Source organism: Falco cherrug, chromosome 5, assembly GCF_023634085.1.
Source record: "Falco cherrug isolate bFalChe1 chromosome 5, bFalChe1.pri, whole genome shotgun sequence".
Taxonomy (NCBI): domain Eukaryota; kingdom Metazoa; phylum Chordata; class Aves; order Falconiformes; family Falconidae; genus Falco; species Falco cherrug.
Genome location: NC_073701.1, coordinates 1,664,947 through 1,682,432, shown reverse-complemented (window position 1 = coordinate 1,682,432; position 17,486 = coordinate 1,664,947). Strand labels below are relative to the sequence as shown.

Below are 17,486 nucleotides of genomic sequence, written 5' to 3'. Positions count from 1 at the left end.
TTTGTGCCAAAGAAGTACCAGCCTGCTGGGCACCTCCTCTGCTCAGGGCACCTCCCATCTTCCCATGCACATGAAGCCCCCTTTCTTGGCAGAAGGCAACCTGGGCGGTGGTCTCCTGCAAACTGCCCTGGGTTCCAGGCGTGGGCATCCCCAGTTGGGACCGACCTCAGCTCCCCGTGGAGCTCTTGGTAAAAGCACCAAAAATAAGGGGTGGGGAAGAGTGCTGCTCTGTTGGCTAGTGGTCGAGGTTGTCCTGTGTGTGATGGTGAAGGTGGGGATGCAAGGTCATCACTTTATCCAGTAGTTACTTGGAGGAAGATGCCACAGGAGCCACTGGTGCACAGGTCCACATGGTTACCTAACCCTGGAGTGCTGTGTGGCCAAGTTTCAACAAGAAAGTGCCAGCTCTCCTCCCGTGAAACTGCCTGTGAGCTTCTCCGGTCGAGGGTCTCTCCTGGCAGAGAAGAGGAGCTGCTTTTTCTGCAGAGAAGGTGGCACGTCTGCTCCCCCAGTTCCCTCTGAGAACTTTGCCCACTGGTTCCTGGTGCACAAGGGAAAGCAGGGGCAGCAGCAGCACCTCCTTTTGCATGTATCTTAGAAGAACCAGATGAGGCTCATTAGGTCCTAAACTTGCTAGAAGAGTGTCTTCCAGCTTATGCAGACGTCAGTGGCTGAGGAGGCCTGCTGGCAGACCTGAGACATCTGGCTGAGCTCTGGGGAGGAGCAGGATTTCCAGCAGGCTTCATCTTGGTGACTTGCGTCTAAGCACCTGGGGGTTTTTTTAGATCTCTTTCTGGATGATCTAGAAGACCTAAACATGGGCATGTGAAGTGTGAGAGTAAGCAGGTGCCTGACTTTAGTTGCTGTCTTCTGGAGCTGATGCTGTGAAATGGGAAAGCGGTGAGAGGCTGGGACAACTGCATTTGAGCTCTGTTTCCATGAAAACGAGCTCCTCTGTCTCCGTGGCAGATGGCCATCAAGGCCTTCGCTCCTTATTCTACACTTCCATTCACTGAAAGAAATCCCTTTCGTCTGGAGAAATCCAGGTACTGAAAAAATCACCCGTTTCTCACCTGCATTTCCCTTAGCTACCTTTCACTCGCAGTCAGACTCCGTCAATGCTCCGTGGCATGGCTGGTCTGCTCGCGCTGCTCCTTGCAGCAGTCTGCGCTGCTTGGGCAGAGGCTCTGCTCAGCGCCCCTCTGCTGAGGCAGAAACCCCTCTCATTTTAGGCTGCAGAATCTCGGCTTTCATTTAAAACCAACAGAACAAGATGCTGGAAAGGATATGGCTGTTACAATTGTGAAGGAAATCTTTTCCAAGGAGGAAAGCCACCTTAAGAAACTCAGAGAGATCTGCTGGAGCTGAAACAACTGTGATGGCAACTGTCTGCACTGCTGAGCTGGGCTGTGGTGGCTTCAGTTACACCATTGCTGAGAACCATAGGACTGAAATCTGTTTTGAAGGAAAAGCAATGCCACATCCTGAAAATCAGCCCAGTGGTTTATTTCGTGATCACCTTTTCTGTTTTTACTGAAGCTGGGGGTGGAGGGTGGGAGGGCAGGTGGAGCTGAAGGACTTGTGAACCCTACTAAAGGTAGCCAGACAAATAGCAGCCTTTGATTGAGCTGTTCCATAGGTTTGTTGTATTGAAATAGCATAAACGTTTTAAACCAAAAATGTTTGCAGAGGCCACTAATTTGCAACGCTTGTGATCTGGATGTCTAGTGGAGTACATCTGGAGCCAGATTTTGAGAGGCATGGAGCATTTGTGAGTGAAATGAAGATCAGCAGGGGTCCAGGACTGCAAGCATCTGGAATGAGCAGCGTCACAGAGCTGAAGTATCTTGTTCTCCAGTCCTGTCTCTAGCTTTTGGCTCTTTGCAGCCAGACAATTTTTCTATCTGATTTTTCAAACTATACAATGACAGAGAACGTCCTCCTAGCTCCTTCCTCTCTTTCAGATCAACAGGTATTCCAAAACAGAGGCAATGTCCGTGCACTTGGATAGTCCTGCATGCCCCCAGGAGTAAGAGGAAGGGAAGAGTCGCGGGTCAGGTTTGTGCAAGGATCATGCCACAGGGATCAGTACCAAAGGGGAACCGCTACAGAATTGGGCATGTGCATCCTGGGGAGAGGGTAGCGAGTGGTAAGGCCGCTCCTTAGCTGCGGTTTCACCGGCAAGGCCCTGCCTGTGGCACAGTACCACTTGTGGGGCACAGGGCCAGCTCCTAGCGGGACAGACCCCCCTGCCTTGCAGCTGCCCTGGTGCCCACTTCCCTGGCGCGCACGGGAGGACCATGCTACCAAGAAGCAACCTTCTGCATAAGCCCGACTTTGAATTAGCGTTAAGGAGGCAGAAGAGAGGAGCCAGCACTGTTAGCTCACTCTGTTTAGACCTGAGTCTCTTGCAGAGATAACAGTGTCTGCAGTGATTTTTCAGAGACCTTCACATGGAGCCCTTTCCCTCTGTTCCAGTAACAATAAACCTTGCCAGCAGACTGACAACTCAGCAGATAAGACTCAGGAATTACACCACGTCACACATTTTGATGGACTTCAAGGATGGGCAACAAGAGACTGATTTAGGAAAAAGGTTTCTGGAGTCTGCTCTGTTGCCCAGACTTGATGAGAACTGAAGCAGGGAAAAGCAAAGGCATTCTCATTATTTTAACTGGACCTTTTGCTGTCTAAACATAGATTGTGACCAAAATCATCACCAAAAACCCACAAAAATATCTATGTGCTTCTCATGTGAAAAAATTAAGGTGTTCCTTGGCATCATAATGCCTGTATAAGCTCAAAATGCCTAGATGCTGGCAGCTCTGGGAAAGAGCTACTTTGAGATGTAGATTTACTCAAGGAAAGCTTCTGTCTTCAAGAGCAGGAGGCACTTTGCCTCCTCTTTTTTGTGGTTACACATTGACAAGAAGCAACAAGACTTAATTAAGTAACTTTTGGACAGCTATGCTGAGTCGAACGCTGAGTAAACACAACTTCTCATACAGTTTTAAGACACTTGAAGCAAGGTGTGAAGATTACCACCTTAAGAGGCTTCAGTGTTTCTGTGCATTCAAACCAGACAAAGAAAACTGTTTCATTAGTACCAAAATTCTCCCCTTAGAAGGGAGAAAGTGGTTGTGAACTTTTCTTAACATCTCTTACAGGGTGTGTTCAGCCTGGGATGGCTGAAGGAACGGGAGGGGGGATTACATCGCTCTTCTGCGAAACCTGGTCATTCTAAAGGGCAAGCTTGGTGCAGGAGAGTGTTTTCTACCCTAAGAGGTGATGTTGTCTGTTTTTATAATGCCTCTTTAAGGCATTTTATTTCCTTTCTAACAGTAAAAATGAAACATGATTTCAGAGAACACTTGTTGCAGCAGCAGGCTTTGGTTAGTTATTTCTCCTTGCAAAATGCAGGCACCGCACAAAATTAATTTGCAACAGCTTCTGATAAGAACATACAGCATCAAGGTCCTGCCTGAGAGAAGCCAAGGAAAGACATACTGATAACAATTTTTTTAAAGTTTTGTTGGGGTCAGGGAAGGATTTTCAAGGACGCTGTAACAGAAACAAGTTGCCAAACACTGTCATCTGGGTCAGCTAGAAACTTTTCTCCTCCAACAGAAAAGTTTTTTTCTTTCCTACCGTCACTTTCAGGCCCAGTTTTGCTCTAAAAAAGTAACAGTACGAGGGTGCTGCTTCTGTAGCTTTTCTCCAGGGCTCTAATGAATGAACAAAATTAATGTCAGAATAAAAAGGGGAGTTCAGGGGTTGGTCGCATCAATGCAAGTTTTAGAGGGCTGTGCCTCCAGTCACAGTGATCCCCTTCCCAGTGATTTCAGCCTAATTAGTTGTGCTGCTGGGCTTCTTTGTAACTTCCTTCTTGCTCAAGGCAGCTACCTATTTATAATCTTGCTTCAGCAGGGATGTCTGCTTAGTCCTGTGTGCGAGAGAAAGCACAGCTCCAGTCAGCACGTTCTGACGTACACAAAGCCCCAGGAAGGCAGCACAGGTATAAGGAGCTCCAGGCTAATGCCTGAGCCCTGCCCTGGTCATGCTAGAAAGGAGTTTTGCTAGAACTGGGATGAAACCTTATGGAGAAACATCTGAGCATTTCCCTGGTGTTTTGGAGATGTATAAAGTATCGATACAGGTCACTGCAAAGGCACAAACAGCCATCCACAGCCTTATTTTAACTAGGTATTCCCACACCAGACATTTCAGAGGTGAATCTTTTTCTCCTACAGCTTTAATTTAACTTCAGTGGCACATCAGACCATTCCCATCACTTCAAATGCCTCAAGTATACTGAACAACTACAAAGTCCCAGAGGTTAGTTTTCGATCTTGCAAAAAGAGAGAAACCCACGCTACAACGGGGGAGCCCCGTATCCCACAAAACGACAGCAGCAGAGTCCCTGTCTCAAACCATTACAAACAGCTACTCCTGCTATTTACATTTAATTTTAATGTTCTCTACTTTCATATTAACACTGTATTACACAAGCAAGTGCAGCTGCAGAGAATTATCAGTATGAGGGTTTGCCTTCCAAGGATTTAGGCATATAGGACCACATCTAGGCTCAGACCTCACCACATCCAGAGCCTTCCTCTTTGGGGGTGGGTGGTGGGTGGGGGTGGAAGCCCCGTATTCATTTGCGGCAAAGGGGAGAGGGAGGGGAAGAAAAATGACCGAGGTGGTGCTCTGCAGTATATAAATACAGGCAAATCTCCCCCACAGCCTTTTGAGTGCTATAGAGGTGGAGCCAAGGACTGAAGCAGACTTTTGTGGGGTTTGTTTGGCATTGAAGTTGATTTTGAGCATTTTCAGATTTGTTAATTTCTTCAGTTTGTAATAGTTTGTAAAGAGTTCTTTCTTTGCATGGAAAAACGCGTAGGCTAGTTCTCAATACAAATAACTAGCAAAAGTAAGACATGCTTTAAAAAAATGTTGTTTAATGTAGGAACTAGAGATTGCTTTCTAGTAGTGTCTCCTTCTGGTAACACCAGAACTTTTGATTTATAAAGACTCCAGAGGGTGATGTCCTGTGTGCATTTCCTCAGGCAGAAACGGAACCGGACCGTGTAAGCTCGGGGGACAGGCATATTGCCGTGAGGAGAAGCCCAGAGCTATGTCCCTGGCTGGGGTAAGCTGTCTGGTGACAGGAGCAGGAGGATTTCTTGGCCAGAGGATTGTCCGCTTGCTGTTGGAAGAAGAGGAGGCACTGGCTGAGATCCGACTGCTGGACAAAGCCTTTAGCAATGAAGCACTTGGGAGATTTGGAAGTAAGTACCGTCTCGCGAGGACTGTGTGCTGCAGGTATATGTGCTGTTGTCTCATGTGGATAGCCTGGAAGTCTTTGCCTCTCATCCAAACCAGCTTTGCAGATAGAGGTTTTAACTCAAGGAAGTCTTGCTTTATCCCTCCCTCTCCCTCCAGCGCAGAAATCAGACATAAAATGTAAAGGCAAGAGGGTTTTTTTGCCAGACCCTGAGGCTTCTCTGGATTGGAAGAGAGACTTATATACTGTTCATGTAGTAAACAGGCTGTCTTCAACCTGACTTCTATTACATCAAAATCCACAGAGCTAAATTAGTGCAAAACCCTCAACTTCTGCTTGGGGGGAAGGAAAACAGGCATTGCTGCAGGGTGGGGGTGTCAGAGCCTGCTGTCCCGGGCTCGGATGTGCTAGGCTAGGAGGCAGCGGCAAAGCCATGGGTGCAGATGCTAATGGTTTTCTTCAAGCTATGACTAGTTTGGTTAATAGGCATCTTCTGGCTGAGAGTTGTGATGAGGAATCTTAAAAAAATGATGTTATTATTATTATCGCAATTGTCCAGAGAGCTGACTGGTTTTGTGCTATGCATAGAAGAGACAGGACCCATTTCCAAAGGGCAAGTCAGGACTCTGGCTTCTTGGATGGACTGGAGACAGCACGAATGAGTGATATGCCCAGGATCAGAAATGGTCTCAGGTGGGGCAAGCAGCTCAGAGTATTATATTTTAAATGTCCCATTTCTTGGGATCCTGAGCACATCTATAAAAAGGCACACAGGAACCTAAATTCAATCAAATTCTCAAGTCCTTACAACACATCACATAACATTTTCCTCCATCGCATCTTAACCTTAAGACTGTTCTTCCTCTGTACAAGCAACTATACGGGAACCCTTATGGACTATCCGCACACGGTTTGCTAAAGAGCCACAATCTACAGAGTAAGTGTCATCAAAGTGTAGTAACAGCACACCATAAACTTGGTGCAAATTGCACAAGCATTTAGGATGGTATTATACAACTTGGACTTCTGCCTCATTAAACCTCATCCAGCATTTCACTGAGGATTTGCTGGATGCCCTTGAGCCCTGCAGCAGTCCTTCCTGCTCTGATTCCCAGGCAGTTCCTACCGTCACAAAACCTGCAGCTGCAGCAGAGGCTGAAGCGTTTGCAGCAGCAGGAGCCCGTGTGGTTTAGCACTGATGCAGCAGGGCAGTGACCGAAGCATCAGCACTGACTGGGGCCAGGAGAGCTCTGAGCTTCCTGGGGAGTGAAAATGACTGTGAGCACAGTCCTGGCTGGACTGCAGCAAAGATTTCACTGTTCTTTTTTAGTTAACAGGAAAACTCTGCACCTTCTTTCCTTACCCTCCCTCTTTCCTCCACCAAACACTGCCCAGACACTCCTATTCTTGTAACGTTCTTGCTGCCCATCTGACCAGCACATGAGGAAGGGAAAAATCACTTCTCAGAGCCTTTTTTTTTAACCCCTCAGAGCCTTGTTTCCCCGCCCCCCCCCCCCCCCCCCCCCAAACAGGTAGTAGGAACAACAAGCTGGCATTTCAGATGTGTTTAACAGCTTTGAAGCCCTGCCCTTTGACTGGCAGTTCCTCTGCCTGTATCAGCCTCTCTAGCTACATCTTCTCAAGATTCCCAAGAGTGCTTGTGCTTGGGACTATCTGAATATTTTCCTGCCATTCCCTTTCAAGCCCTTCTCTAGCACAGTGGCTCATATTCCAAATGCAGGGCTGCTGCAAAAACCAAGGGACTGGAGTCTTCTGACCTGCATTATTTTTACTGCCGGGATTTTTACTTGCTAACCTGCGTTGTTTGGATTTCTTGCCTAGCCAGGAACAGAGCTCTGTGGCTGCCCTTCTCACTAAGCTCTTGAGCATCTTTTACTTGCAGCACCTTTGCAGAGCGAGGGCTGTCAGTTGTAAGACAGAGGAGTATGTGCAAGCTACAGCTCTTGTACCAGGAGGCACTCAGGGACAGTCCTCTCGTGTCCAAACAACTTTCTTGCCGAGACCTCGGCTGTCATACTCAGTCTGCATGAAACAGCCCTAGGGAGGCTAGAAGGGGCAATCGGTGTCGTGCTGTGAGCTGGAGTCTACCCAGTCACACCGCATGGTCGAGAATGAACATCATGTTGAAGATGGTAGTTTGGTGCCTTGGGTTTCCTACCTCCCATCTCCAAACGTATCTTTCTGCCTTTCCGGTGTTTCCACTTACGCAATCTTTTTTTTTGTTCTGGCATTTCTGGAAAAGTTGGAAACTCCTAGGTTGTTCTCAAAAGGATTTCTCGCTGTTTCAAAGCACTGAATTCCCCTTGTTTCCCCTCTTTCCTGCTGAGCCCTCATTTCACATCATTATTCAGACATTTACAGGTTGTGTGGTGCTTTAGCATTGCGTGTTTTTGCACTGCTAATCCAGTACTGTTACAAAGTAGAAGGAAAGGAGACGAAGAAGGAATGTTTTGGGTTTTTTTCCACAACTTTTTCTGGGGGAAAGTTCCTGCTCTGGGAAACTTGCTCCTGGCTTTTTGCTCAACATTGCAGGCATTCATTTGCCTTATTGCTGCATTCAGAGCAGAAAGGCAGAGCCAGCAACAGAACATCCCAGTAGCTGAAATGGGAACAGAATAAATAGTTCAGCTTCTCTAAAGAAATATTTGCTTTACCTTTTACAAATGAAAATAAGATACAATTTTTAGTTTTCTCCTATGAATACACCAAGTAGACCATTTTGATGAACCATCCAGTTAAGCAGGGAAGTGGAGATCCCTTATGAGGAGTGCCCCTCCCCACCATCCACCCCACGGCTGTTAGGGCCTCTATAAAATTCAAACGGAGTCCCACAGACATCGCTGTTTGCTTCAATAACAAACACCACATAGGAAAAAGAGACCATTTAGGGCAAATAGTCTGACTGGATTGCTCACAGGACACTGGATTTTATTGAGCAATCATTGCATTTCCAAGCAAAAACTACGCTGTAGCAAGCAGGGAGCATTGCTTACAGCTCAGAGGACACAGAAAGCTTTGGTGAAGTAAAAGCAGCTTTCCCAGTGGGTAGGTACTTTCTTGTAATCACAGTGTGCAAAAATGGAAAGCTGAGTTGAATTTATTCTTTTCATCCCCCTTCCAGCTGACACACACGTGCTTTTTTGATGCCTGCGCTACGGTCTGTGCAGATGGAAATCAATTTTCTCTCCACTGTCCATCTCAAACTGAAACCACTGTCTGTCAGTAATTTTTTCTTTCCTCTCTGTGCTTCCAAGCTCACCTGTAGTTTTCCTCTTGCCCCAGAACAAAACCAGATCAAGCTGCTGATTCTTGACATCTCACTGATGCTGGTAAAGTGAACGAGGCCCCTATGGGCCATTTCTGCTGGCTAAAGCGGAATGGCGAGCAGCTTTCCTGTTTAGTACCTCACACACAACTTAAATTGCAAGCCCAAACAAGGCACAAAGCAGCTAGACCGCAGCTTTCTAGTCACTAACACCAACTATTCCTGTGAACAACTTTAAAAGGGACAGGTTTCTTCTGTATTTTTCCTGAAAGCTTTGATTTGCATATGTAAAAACTTCTATTTCCTAACTCCTGCTCAGGCACCACGACCATTCTGAAAGGGCTAAGTCAGAATTTTTAATTTTGAAGCCCATGTATGTCAAGCCTTTGGATTCTTGCAACCCCACAAAGCTTTATGCATGGAGAACATCAACCTAAGGGCTGTACAAAGAGTAGTGTTTATTAGAGCAAATCCAACTGCCACGCACTAAACAAAAAGCCTAGCCACATAGCCTGACACTTTGGCACCCACAGAAGTAAAAGTCAATGTAAACCTTCTGGAAATGGAGCCCTAGGAAATGAATGCACTCTGTAAAATAAAAAAGCATAAGAGACTGTGTGGCAGTGACTGTGCTGGGAGGGCAGTAACTCCAGATTTAGTAACAGTTTTGTGAACGTTTCACAAATTTCACATCTCAGACCAACTGGTTGTGATAAAAAAAACCAACAACAAACAGACAAAAAACCCTCAAGCTTGTTGCATCAGAATAACTGTTAAATTAATACAGGATTACATTCTAGCCTGCTACAAAGATAATGAGATAAAACAGTTTAAAAAGATACTCTTACTCAGTTCCAGATGGCATCAGCTGTCTCTCTTCATGCTTCTCCATTAAAGATACGGGATGAAATAGTGCCTGGTTTGGAGCTGGTGACACTAGGATACTTCAGATTTCAGTCATGGCTGAGGCTAAAAGCTGTAGAAATTAATCAGGTTCTTCTCTTAATCTAAAATGGACATTTTATTATGCTGGAAGAAGGCAGAGGACCTGCCCGTGTTGCCGAGTGCCCTGCCACGGCTGTGCCTGGCAGCCCTCTAGCGCAGCCACAGCAGAATCTTGCAAGAGGACTTGCTGTAAGGACACCACCACCTTAAAAGCTGTAGGTGATGCTGAGAGAGTCCTCTCCCCACATAGCTGCAGCTGGGCCAGCAGACTTCCCAGGAGATCAGCATCCCTTCAGGCTGTAAATTTCTCCAGGTGATCATACTGTGCTGGCTCAGTTCGTTAGTGTGGCTCTGGGCTGTATAAAGGATGCTCCTGCCTAGCAAAACAGGGGAAGGATAGTTCTCAGACCTAGAGCTCCTCCAGGGTCACACACACTAGCTGCTGGAGGGCTTAAAAGGCTGGAGTTAAAGCAAGCCAGGGCTGAGGTAGCTCAGGAGAGCAGCCTTGAGAAGTCAGATTTGGACCAGAAAGATGTGCATGCTAAAAATGACCCTGCAGCACAGGCATGGAAGTGGAGCCAGAGCTGGAGTTAGAAGAACCACAGTAAGTCCTGCCTGAGGGACATAAAAAAGATGGGCAAGGTCAAGGGGCTGAAAACAGGTGTGAACACAGCTCTGTGCATGCGTGCTGTAGGTGGAGAGCATCATTCATCACCCTGAAGACAGAAGTATGCAGTGCCTGGCTGCTTGGTATATTTGGGTTAATACCTATCAATAGCCGGTCACCAGCACATGCATTGCTTAAGCTCCTCCATCTGTGAACAATAAAATAGTCACACCTGAAGGAAGCTTCAAGCCCTTGCTAGCAGTGGGAATGTTTTCTCCTAAAGAAAAAAAAAAAAAAGGAAAGAACCATGTTGAATATTGGTTCCAAAAATACAGTAATGCAACATAAACTTCTATAGCACTGTAATTAGCACTTGACAATATAGCCATTGGAAAACACCTTTGTTTTGCCAGCCTTAAAAAATCGCTCCTGTGCCTGGGTGGTGAGCGCCTCCCTGGCACAGCATCAGCTTCCTCACAGCCCTTCGCCACTCCTTTCAGTGCTCTGCTTAGGATGCCTGTACAGACTTTTGCTTTGTTTTCTGCTGCCCTCACAGAGTTCCAAGGTAAGACTGAGGTGAAAATCCTGGAAGGAGACATCCGAGATGTGACATTCCTGCACAGAGCCTGTCAGGGGGTCTCCCTCGTCATTCATACAGCTTCCATCATCGACACCTTGGGCCTTGTAGAGAAGCAGCTGCTCTGGGAAGTCAATGTAACAGGTGAGCGGGTGAAACACCTTTGTCAAACCCAGGTCTACTATGTCCTGACCATCATCTGCTCAGGAAAGGGAGCACCTGACCAGTTTTTTTGAACCAGATTAACTGGGTTGCTCTGCACCTTGCACAGATGCACCTGTGAGTGCACAGCACACGTATGTGCTGCCCTGGTCCTCTCCACACCCGGCATCCATCCATCTTCCACTGCAGGGCACTGCAGGATCATTCACTCGTCAGCACTCTCATACGCCCATCCTGAGGTCTGCAGAGGCTCTGCCTTCAGTCAGGGTAGCCATAATCCTGTGCTCAGTGGACCTTTCTGGAAGCAATTCACCTCTGAAACCCCAATGTGCACCCAAGAAACTGGTTCTTATTCTCCCTCGCTGTGTAGCATCCCTGCTTGTGTACATTTTTCTGTTTTTACAAACACTCCAGGCTTTGGCTGCAATCACAGCAAACTTGCATTGCTAACATCCCAGATGCTGTGGCTCTCTGCTTCCTATACTTTTTCTTCCTCTTCTTCTGTTCCTCCCATTTGCCATGATGTCTCTGTGGGCATGGATGCAGTTCAGAGGAGCAGGTGTTCTCCCACCTTGAGATTATCATTAAAATCCCCCATCAAACTCAAGGCTGTGGGAGGGAAGGGTTTCAGTGACTTCTCACTCAGTGATGGGATCTCCCTTTCTACTGAGGAGCCCTGGTGTTTCATGAAAATACCACATGAAGCGGGAGGGTTTTGGCTTAAGAATAGCCTGTATGGCATCAGTTGCCAGGACATTTTAATCTGTTCCCTAAAAGAACAATTTTATCCCCATCTCTCTGATCCCCAAGCCCTCTATGCCTTTCAGAGAACTGGTACTGCCTCACCTGCATGCACACTGACCTCCCTGGCTGTGCTACTTCAGTCCTTGGGGAAGATGTCAGGAAGATGTTCTTCTTCCCGTGAATAGTTTTCCTGGTTCTTTGTTCCTCTCTGCCACAGATACAGGGCTTCTTCACAGAGAAATAAGGAACATACCTCTACAGGCACCACTTTTACAAATATTGGCTACTCACCAGTGTTCAGAGCAAGACAGCACTCTTTGTAGTCTCGTTGTCTCTCACATGCACCTTAAAAACCAGTGGGATGGCATTTTGGCTGCCGTAGCCTGGGTCATTGCCTGTATGTTTAGCTTCCAGACCCTTTCATTTCTGCTCAGTCAAAGCCACAAATTGTCAGTGACCACAAATTAGAACCCAGCGGGCAGCTTCTCATGTCCCTTCCAGGAGGAAAGAGCAGAAAGGCAAGTTCCTGTAAACCTGTGCATTGGGTAGTATGAAAAATAAACATTGGGTAGCATGAAAAATAAATATACATGGGTGGTAGTTCAGAAAGAGGATTTGTAAAGCTCTCTCTGTATGATCATACTCCTGCTACAATCTGTTTTTCACAGCAGGACATGTTGCCTAAACCCATGGGGAAAAAAAATGTAACAAAACCCCAAGCAAGTATTAAAATGTCCCAAAAGCAGAAAGCTCTCTAGCTGTGAGCTGGAGTCAGAGCTAGAAAGCTCATTTAAGTCTGTCCCATGGTTCCTTTTGGCAGGTTTAGACTTAAGCACGAAGTATCTAGGTTTCCATAAATCTTTCAGATTGCCCCACAACAGTCTGCCCAGTGGGTGAAAAAAACTGCACTGGGCCAGTGAGGGTTAGCTGGGAACACGTGCTAGAGGGAATGCACACACTAGTCTTGCTCCCAGAGCAAACTGACCCTAAGGCCAGTCAGTGAATACTGCTGGCCTCTTCGCTGTTTCCCTCCGTTTCCATTCTGATGCTCTTCTGGCTTTCTGACCAGCCAAGACACTGCTACGTACTTCATAGACTTGCAGGATGAAGGTTTTGTTTCTCCTAGAAAACAGAACTTTCATAATAAAAGCGTCAAGGAGTCAATGTGGATGTTCACAAACCAGAACAGGAGCAAACAAGTTAAACGCCATGATGTAGGGCTTTCCTGTCTCACACGCTACACAATGTCTCAGTACAAAAGTATCTTTTGAGGAAGGGAAGCAAATTTTTAGGAGGAAGGGAATTAAGGAAATAATTAATTATAATCCAAATAAAAGTACCCTCTGTGAATCAGATCCTCAGCCAGAAGGGATTTGTGTGCAAGCAAAACTTGGAGACCTGCTCTGTAGAAGATTTACTTCATTACATGGTATGTGAAAGATGCTCAGATTCCCATTACTGGAAAAACCTTTTCATTTTTTAGATACAACTTTGATTTGCAAACAAAACACATTTTATTTGGGAGAAATCGATCTTGACCAGGTACCAACTGTCAAGATAATTTTATGTTTGCTTTTTTTTAAAACTTGCAATCTCGTTTGATTTTATCTAGCCTTTCTGCACTGTATTACTTTCCCTCACTTTCTAAACAGCATTGATGGCAGGAATTAAGCTATTAATTTTCAAAATAATATATTTTAATAATTAATTAATTAATTTTCCAGATGACCCTGACTTGTGTGTCACCTAGACATAGTGACTTCCATGAACTCACCTTTCACATGAATTTATTCCTGGCTGTGTAAACTGTTTTTCTTTGCACTTCTTTAGTGTTTCTTAAAGCCTCATGCAGATTTATTTTCCATTTGTTTCAACTTTTTTCTTTCTCTTGTTCAAGCTTGAAAAAAAGGAATTTTGGTGCTGTAACAATATTCAGTTCAATAATTCTTCCCATTTTTCACTCATTAATAGGTCCATATTTTGCTGCCAATATTCCTTGGTCCTCTGAACCTCTTTAATTCATCATACTCTCTCTAGCAATGCTCCCTCCAGTGCTGCCTTTAGTTGTCGTAACAGACTGAGCAGAGTTGTTAGATCATTTATGTGCCTCATTCCTAGTGTTTGATTTTATCCCCCAGATTTTAGGCCACACCCTTCTGATATCATATCAGTCATCCTGATTTAATGTTCCTTTGCCAAAAACATTTTCAAATGTCTTTGAGCTGTATCTTCTGTTGCAAAGTCACTGGCCCTTTCACATATAATCTCTCTCATCACATCACGCACAACAAATAAGGCAGTTTTTGCCTCAAAGCTCAGAAGAAAAGGAAAAGATTCTACTTGATGAAAACATTATGATAGGCTTTTAGAAGTAAGAAATCCTGTATTAATGCAAGTAAAAGCCAGAATGTGTTGAAGAAGGAGGCATACATACACAAGATTCACTTTGCTGACTGCACTTTATGATCTTTGACTACATGGTATCATGCATTGCTCTGACATAAGATCGTTCTCTTCAAGCCCTCCTCTGAAGCCAATGGAATAGTGGATAGACTTCCACTGGGTGAAGCTGATTTTGGAGCAAACCTTCAGGTCCCACGTTAATTCTGTCCCTCCTTAGCAAACTAACCTAAAGCATCCTCAAGCCTGAAAAACTGGGGCTTCAGCATACAGGATGGATGGTACCTAATGAGAGGGATGGCTTCTGAAGGTTCTCTGCCTTAAGCCAACTCAATCCAACCAACAGGCACAAGCCCCTGAATCTGTCGTCAGTATCCATACTAATCTTAGCAAGAGCAAAATTTGACTCTTGGCATAAAAAAGCCCACAACATGCAGTTAAGATCAAGTGTTCATCCTTGTTTAACTCCAGCAGGTGCACTGATAGCACTTAAACACAGATTAAGAGCAGGTTCAGTTTCATTGAACTTGCTGCTCGGTTCAGGACAGGATTCTTCCAGCTGCAGAGAGGGGAAACCTGGCCAAGCTCAAGCCAGAGATGCTGTTTCTGATCTACAAGCCCACTTTTTCTTGCTTGGGGAGGTCTAGACTGACTTGCGTGTTTCTCTTTTGAAGGTACTCAGCTGCTGCTGGAGGCATGTATCCGCTGTAACATCCAGCACTTCATATATACCAGTACCATAGAAGTGACAGGCCCAAACTGCAAAGGTGACCCAATTTTTAATGGTGATGAAGACACAGCTTATGAGAGTACATCCAAATTTCCTTATGCCGAGAGTAAGAGACTGGCAGAGGATTCTGTGCTGAAAGCAGATGGCCAGGTGCTAAAGGATGGTGGCGTGCTGATGACTTGTGCCCTGAGATCCATGTACATTTTTGGAGAAGGATGCCCATTTCTTCAAGGTCATCTGGATAAGTGTCTGTTGAACAAAAATGTCTTCCTGCGCTTCTCCAGGAGGGAGGCTCTGGTGAACCCTGTGTATGTGGGGAACATTGCCTGGGCACACGTGCAGGCAGCCAAAGCCCTGCAAGTCCCACAGAAAGCCAAGCACATCAGGGGGCAGTTCTACTACATCTCAGATGACACTCCTCATATGAGCTATGCAGATCTAAATTACGAGCTGACCAGGGAGCTGGGGTTTGGGATCGAGTCCCAGCTCCCCATGCCTCTGACAATGTTGTATTACTTCTCGCTGCTGCTGGAGCTCGTGAGCTTCTTGCTCCGGCCCTTTGTCAGATACATCCCCTCCACCAACCGTCACTTGGTCACTCTACTGAACACCCCATTCACCTTCTCTTATAGAAAAGCACAGAAGGATTTTGGCTATGTGCCCCGCTACACGTGGGAAGAGGCCAGGCAGTGTACTGGTCAGTGGATTGCCTCCATGGTCCCACAGAGAAGGGAGTACTTGAAAAGCAAGGCTGCCTAAGTCTTAAGAGGAGCTGAGACCTGGCTAAACAAGTAGGGCCTTGAGCCAGAGGAGAGCTGAGTGAACAGCAGCAGCAGCAAACTACAAAGCATTTAAATGAAGACATTGTGTAACAGCCCCTTATCTGCCCCATGTCCCCCAACCTAGAAAAAATAAAAGCGAAATGTTCATTTGTTTGCTGATTACAGGCGGATCAGGGTAGCTTTACTGTATAGTCCACATGAACTTCTACATCTCGTGCAGCACAAAGGCATTATTTTACTAAGACTTCACACAGCCCGTGGTGTGAACACATCAGCCTTCCTTTTCACTCCATGCCACATTTGAGGCTTTTGTAAAGCACAATTTGCCCTAGAACTATGATTATATTTTGCAAATATGTACTACTCAGCTCTACCCTACCCACGCAGCGCTTGCCAGCCTTACCAAACACGCAGCAGGTAGAAGCCGCCAATTGCAAAAGCTGTTACAAATCTTGCTGACTTTTTCCAAGAGCATTGTCCAGTTTCATGTGCCATTCACCTGACAGTCAAACGTGAGAGCAAATGTGGGTACTTCAAGCATCGTGAGGCCAAAAGTACAATGTAAGAGCAACACAGTTTTAGTTAGGATGGTGTGTGGTGGGAGAGAAGGGGGAGATTTGGTCAAGTGAAGAATTTCTCATCTATTCTCATTTTCCTAGTTTATTTTGCAATAAATTTTATGGTTGCCCAGCAAAATAACAGCTTCAACAAGATGAAAAGGAGAAAAATGTTGAAGGACAGCCTTAGTCACTGAAGGATTTCCATCGCAGAGTCAAGACATTTATGAACACTGAGGAAAAATAAACCGCTTAAAAAAAAAGTCATGCTATTTCCAGGTTTCAGCTGGGAACAAAACCTAAATTTAGCTGATAGATGCACATGTGCTGTCCCTGTGCTTTTCTGATGGCTGTATGAGTTTCTGCAGAATGCTTAACTTGCCTTTCAGGCCAAAAATGTAGAACCTGTCTGAACAAATAGATGTGATGCAGTGTTTGCTTCTTAAACATACAGCTTGCTTGCTGAAAACAGCTCTAAAATATTCAGATTTCTCTGTTCTGTTCATGGTGCCCTGAACAGAAACATTTTACCTGACTCAGTACTAATAAATCACATTTCCAGAGATGCTTGCAGCTTGAAGTCTGTGTTGAGTTTAATTATTCAGTGCCCTAGACATTAGATAGTCCCAGTGCGAATATTACCATTTTTTTTAGTAACGTCTTAGGTTAAGTATGTAAGATCTGAAGCAGTAGAATATCAGTCACCAGAACTTCCACTCATATTCTGGGACACAGAAATAAGTTTCCCAAGCTCCCATTGAAAGCTTTGTAAACACTCAGCAAACTAGTACTGTGGATGTTATTTGAATGCCATCACTTCACAGATAACCACGTCAACACCTCCACCATTCTCCACTGAGTAAGCAGTACTCTTAAAACCTCTGTCACAGTTCCTCCTGTATTAGTGAGCACACAGATCTAGCCCACGCCGATGGAGACACAGCCCCAGCTGCACTGTAGGTCAATAACACCTCTAGGGACTGATGGAGGGTGAGAAGGTTTGCAGTAACCTTAAAGAACAGGTGACTTGAAAATGAAACTTGGAATTACAAACTCGTCAATAGAATCTGCACCAAGCAAAGTGACGTGTGCACTAAAGTTTAAAAACAGATAAAATGCATTACTTCACACATTTGAATCTGCTTGTGGCAGACGAGCAGCACATCAGTGAGGACTGCAAACTAGGTGTATAACCACTACTAGGAGACCTTCATGCCTCAACATCACGTTAGTACAATAAAGATAGTGTTAATAAATAAACTAATTCCCCAGAGAGGCCATAATTTGGTCCAACTGATCTTACAGCAGCAGTTTACAAAGGTCCTTGCCATCCCTTTGCCCGGGAGCAAAGCCAACAGAACAGCCCCGAGTGCTTGTGCCTCGGGTGCTGCAACATCTCGGCAGGAGCCACA

At 45.5% G+C, this 17,486-nt stretch overlaps 1 protein-coding gene across 1 annotated transcript; it reads left to right on the top strand.

The window, feature by feature from the left end:
- The first annotated feature begins 4,775 nt into the window (after positions 1–4,775).
- LOC102052697 (3 beta-hydroxysteroid dehydrogenase/Delta 5-->4-isomerase-like) lies at positions 4,776–15,664 on the top strand. Its single transcript, XM_027798442.2, has 3 exons — positions 4,776–5,288; positions 10,679–10,843; positions 14,680–15,664. Exons 1-3 carry the CDS (start codon positions 5,135–5,137, stop codon positions 15,492–15,494), a joined length of 1,134 nt encoding a protein of 377 aa, XP_027654243.1. The 5' UTR covers positions 4,776–5,134; the 3' UTR covers positions 15,495–15,664.
- The last annotated feature ends 1,822 nt before the right edge of the window (positions 15,665–17,486 follow it).

Excerpts from the sequence above, each read along its gene's own strand:
- LOC102052697 (XM_027798442.2), top strand. The coding sequence starts at position 5,135 with ATGTCCCTGGCTGGGGTAAGCTGTCTGGTGACAGGAGCAGGAGGATTT. Across the intron at positions 5,289-10,678 it reads AGCACTTGGGAGATTTGGAA|AGTTCCAAGGTAAGACTGAG; the intron begins GTAAGTACCGTC and ends CTGCCCTCACAG. Across the intron at positions 10,844-14,679 it reads CTGGGAAGTCAATGTAACAG|GTACTCAGCTGCTGCTGGAG; the intron begins GTGAGCGGGTGA and ends TCTCTTTTGAAG.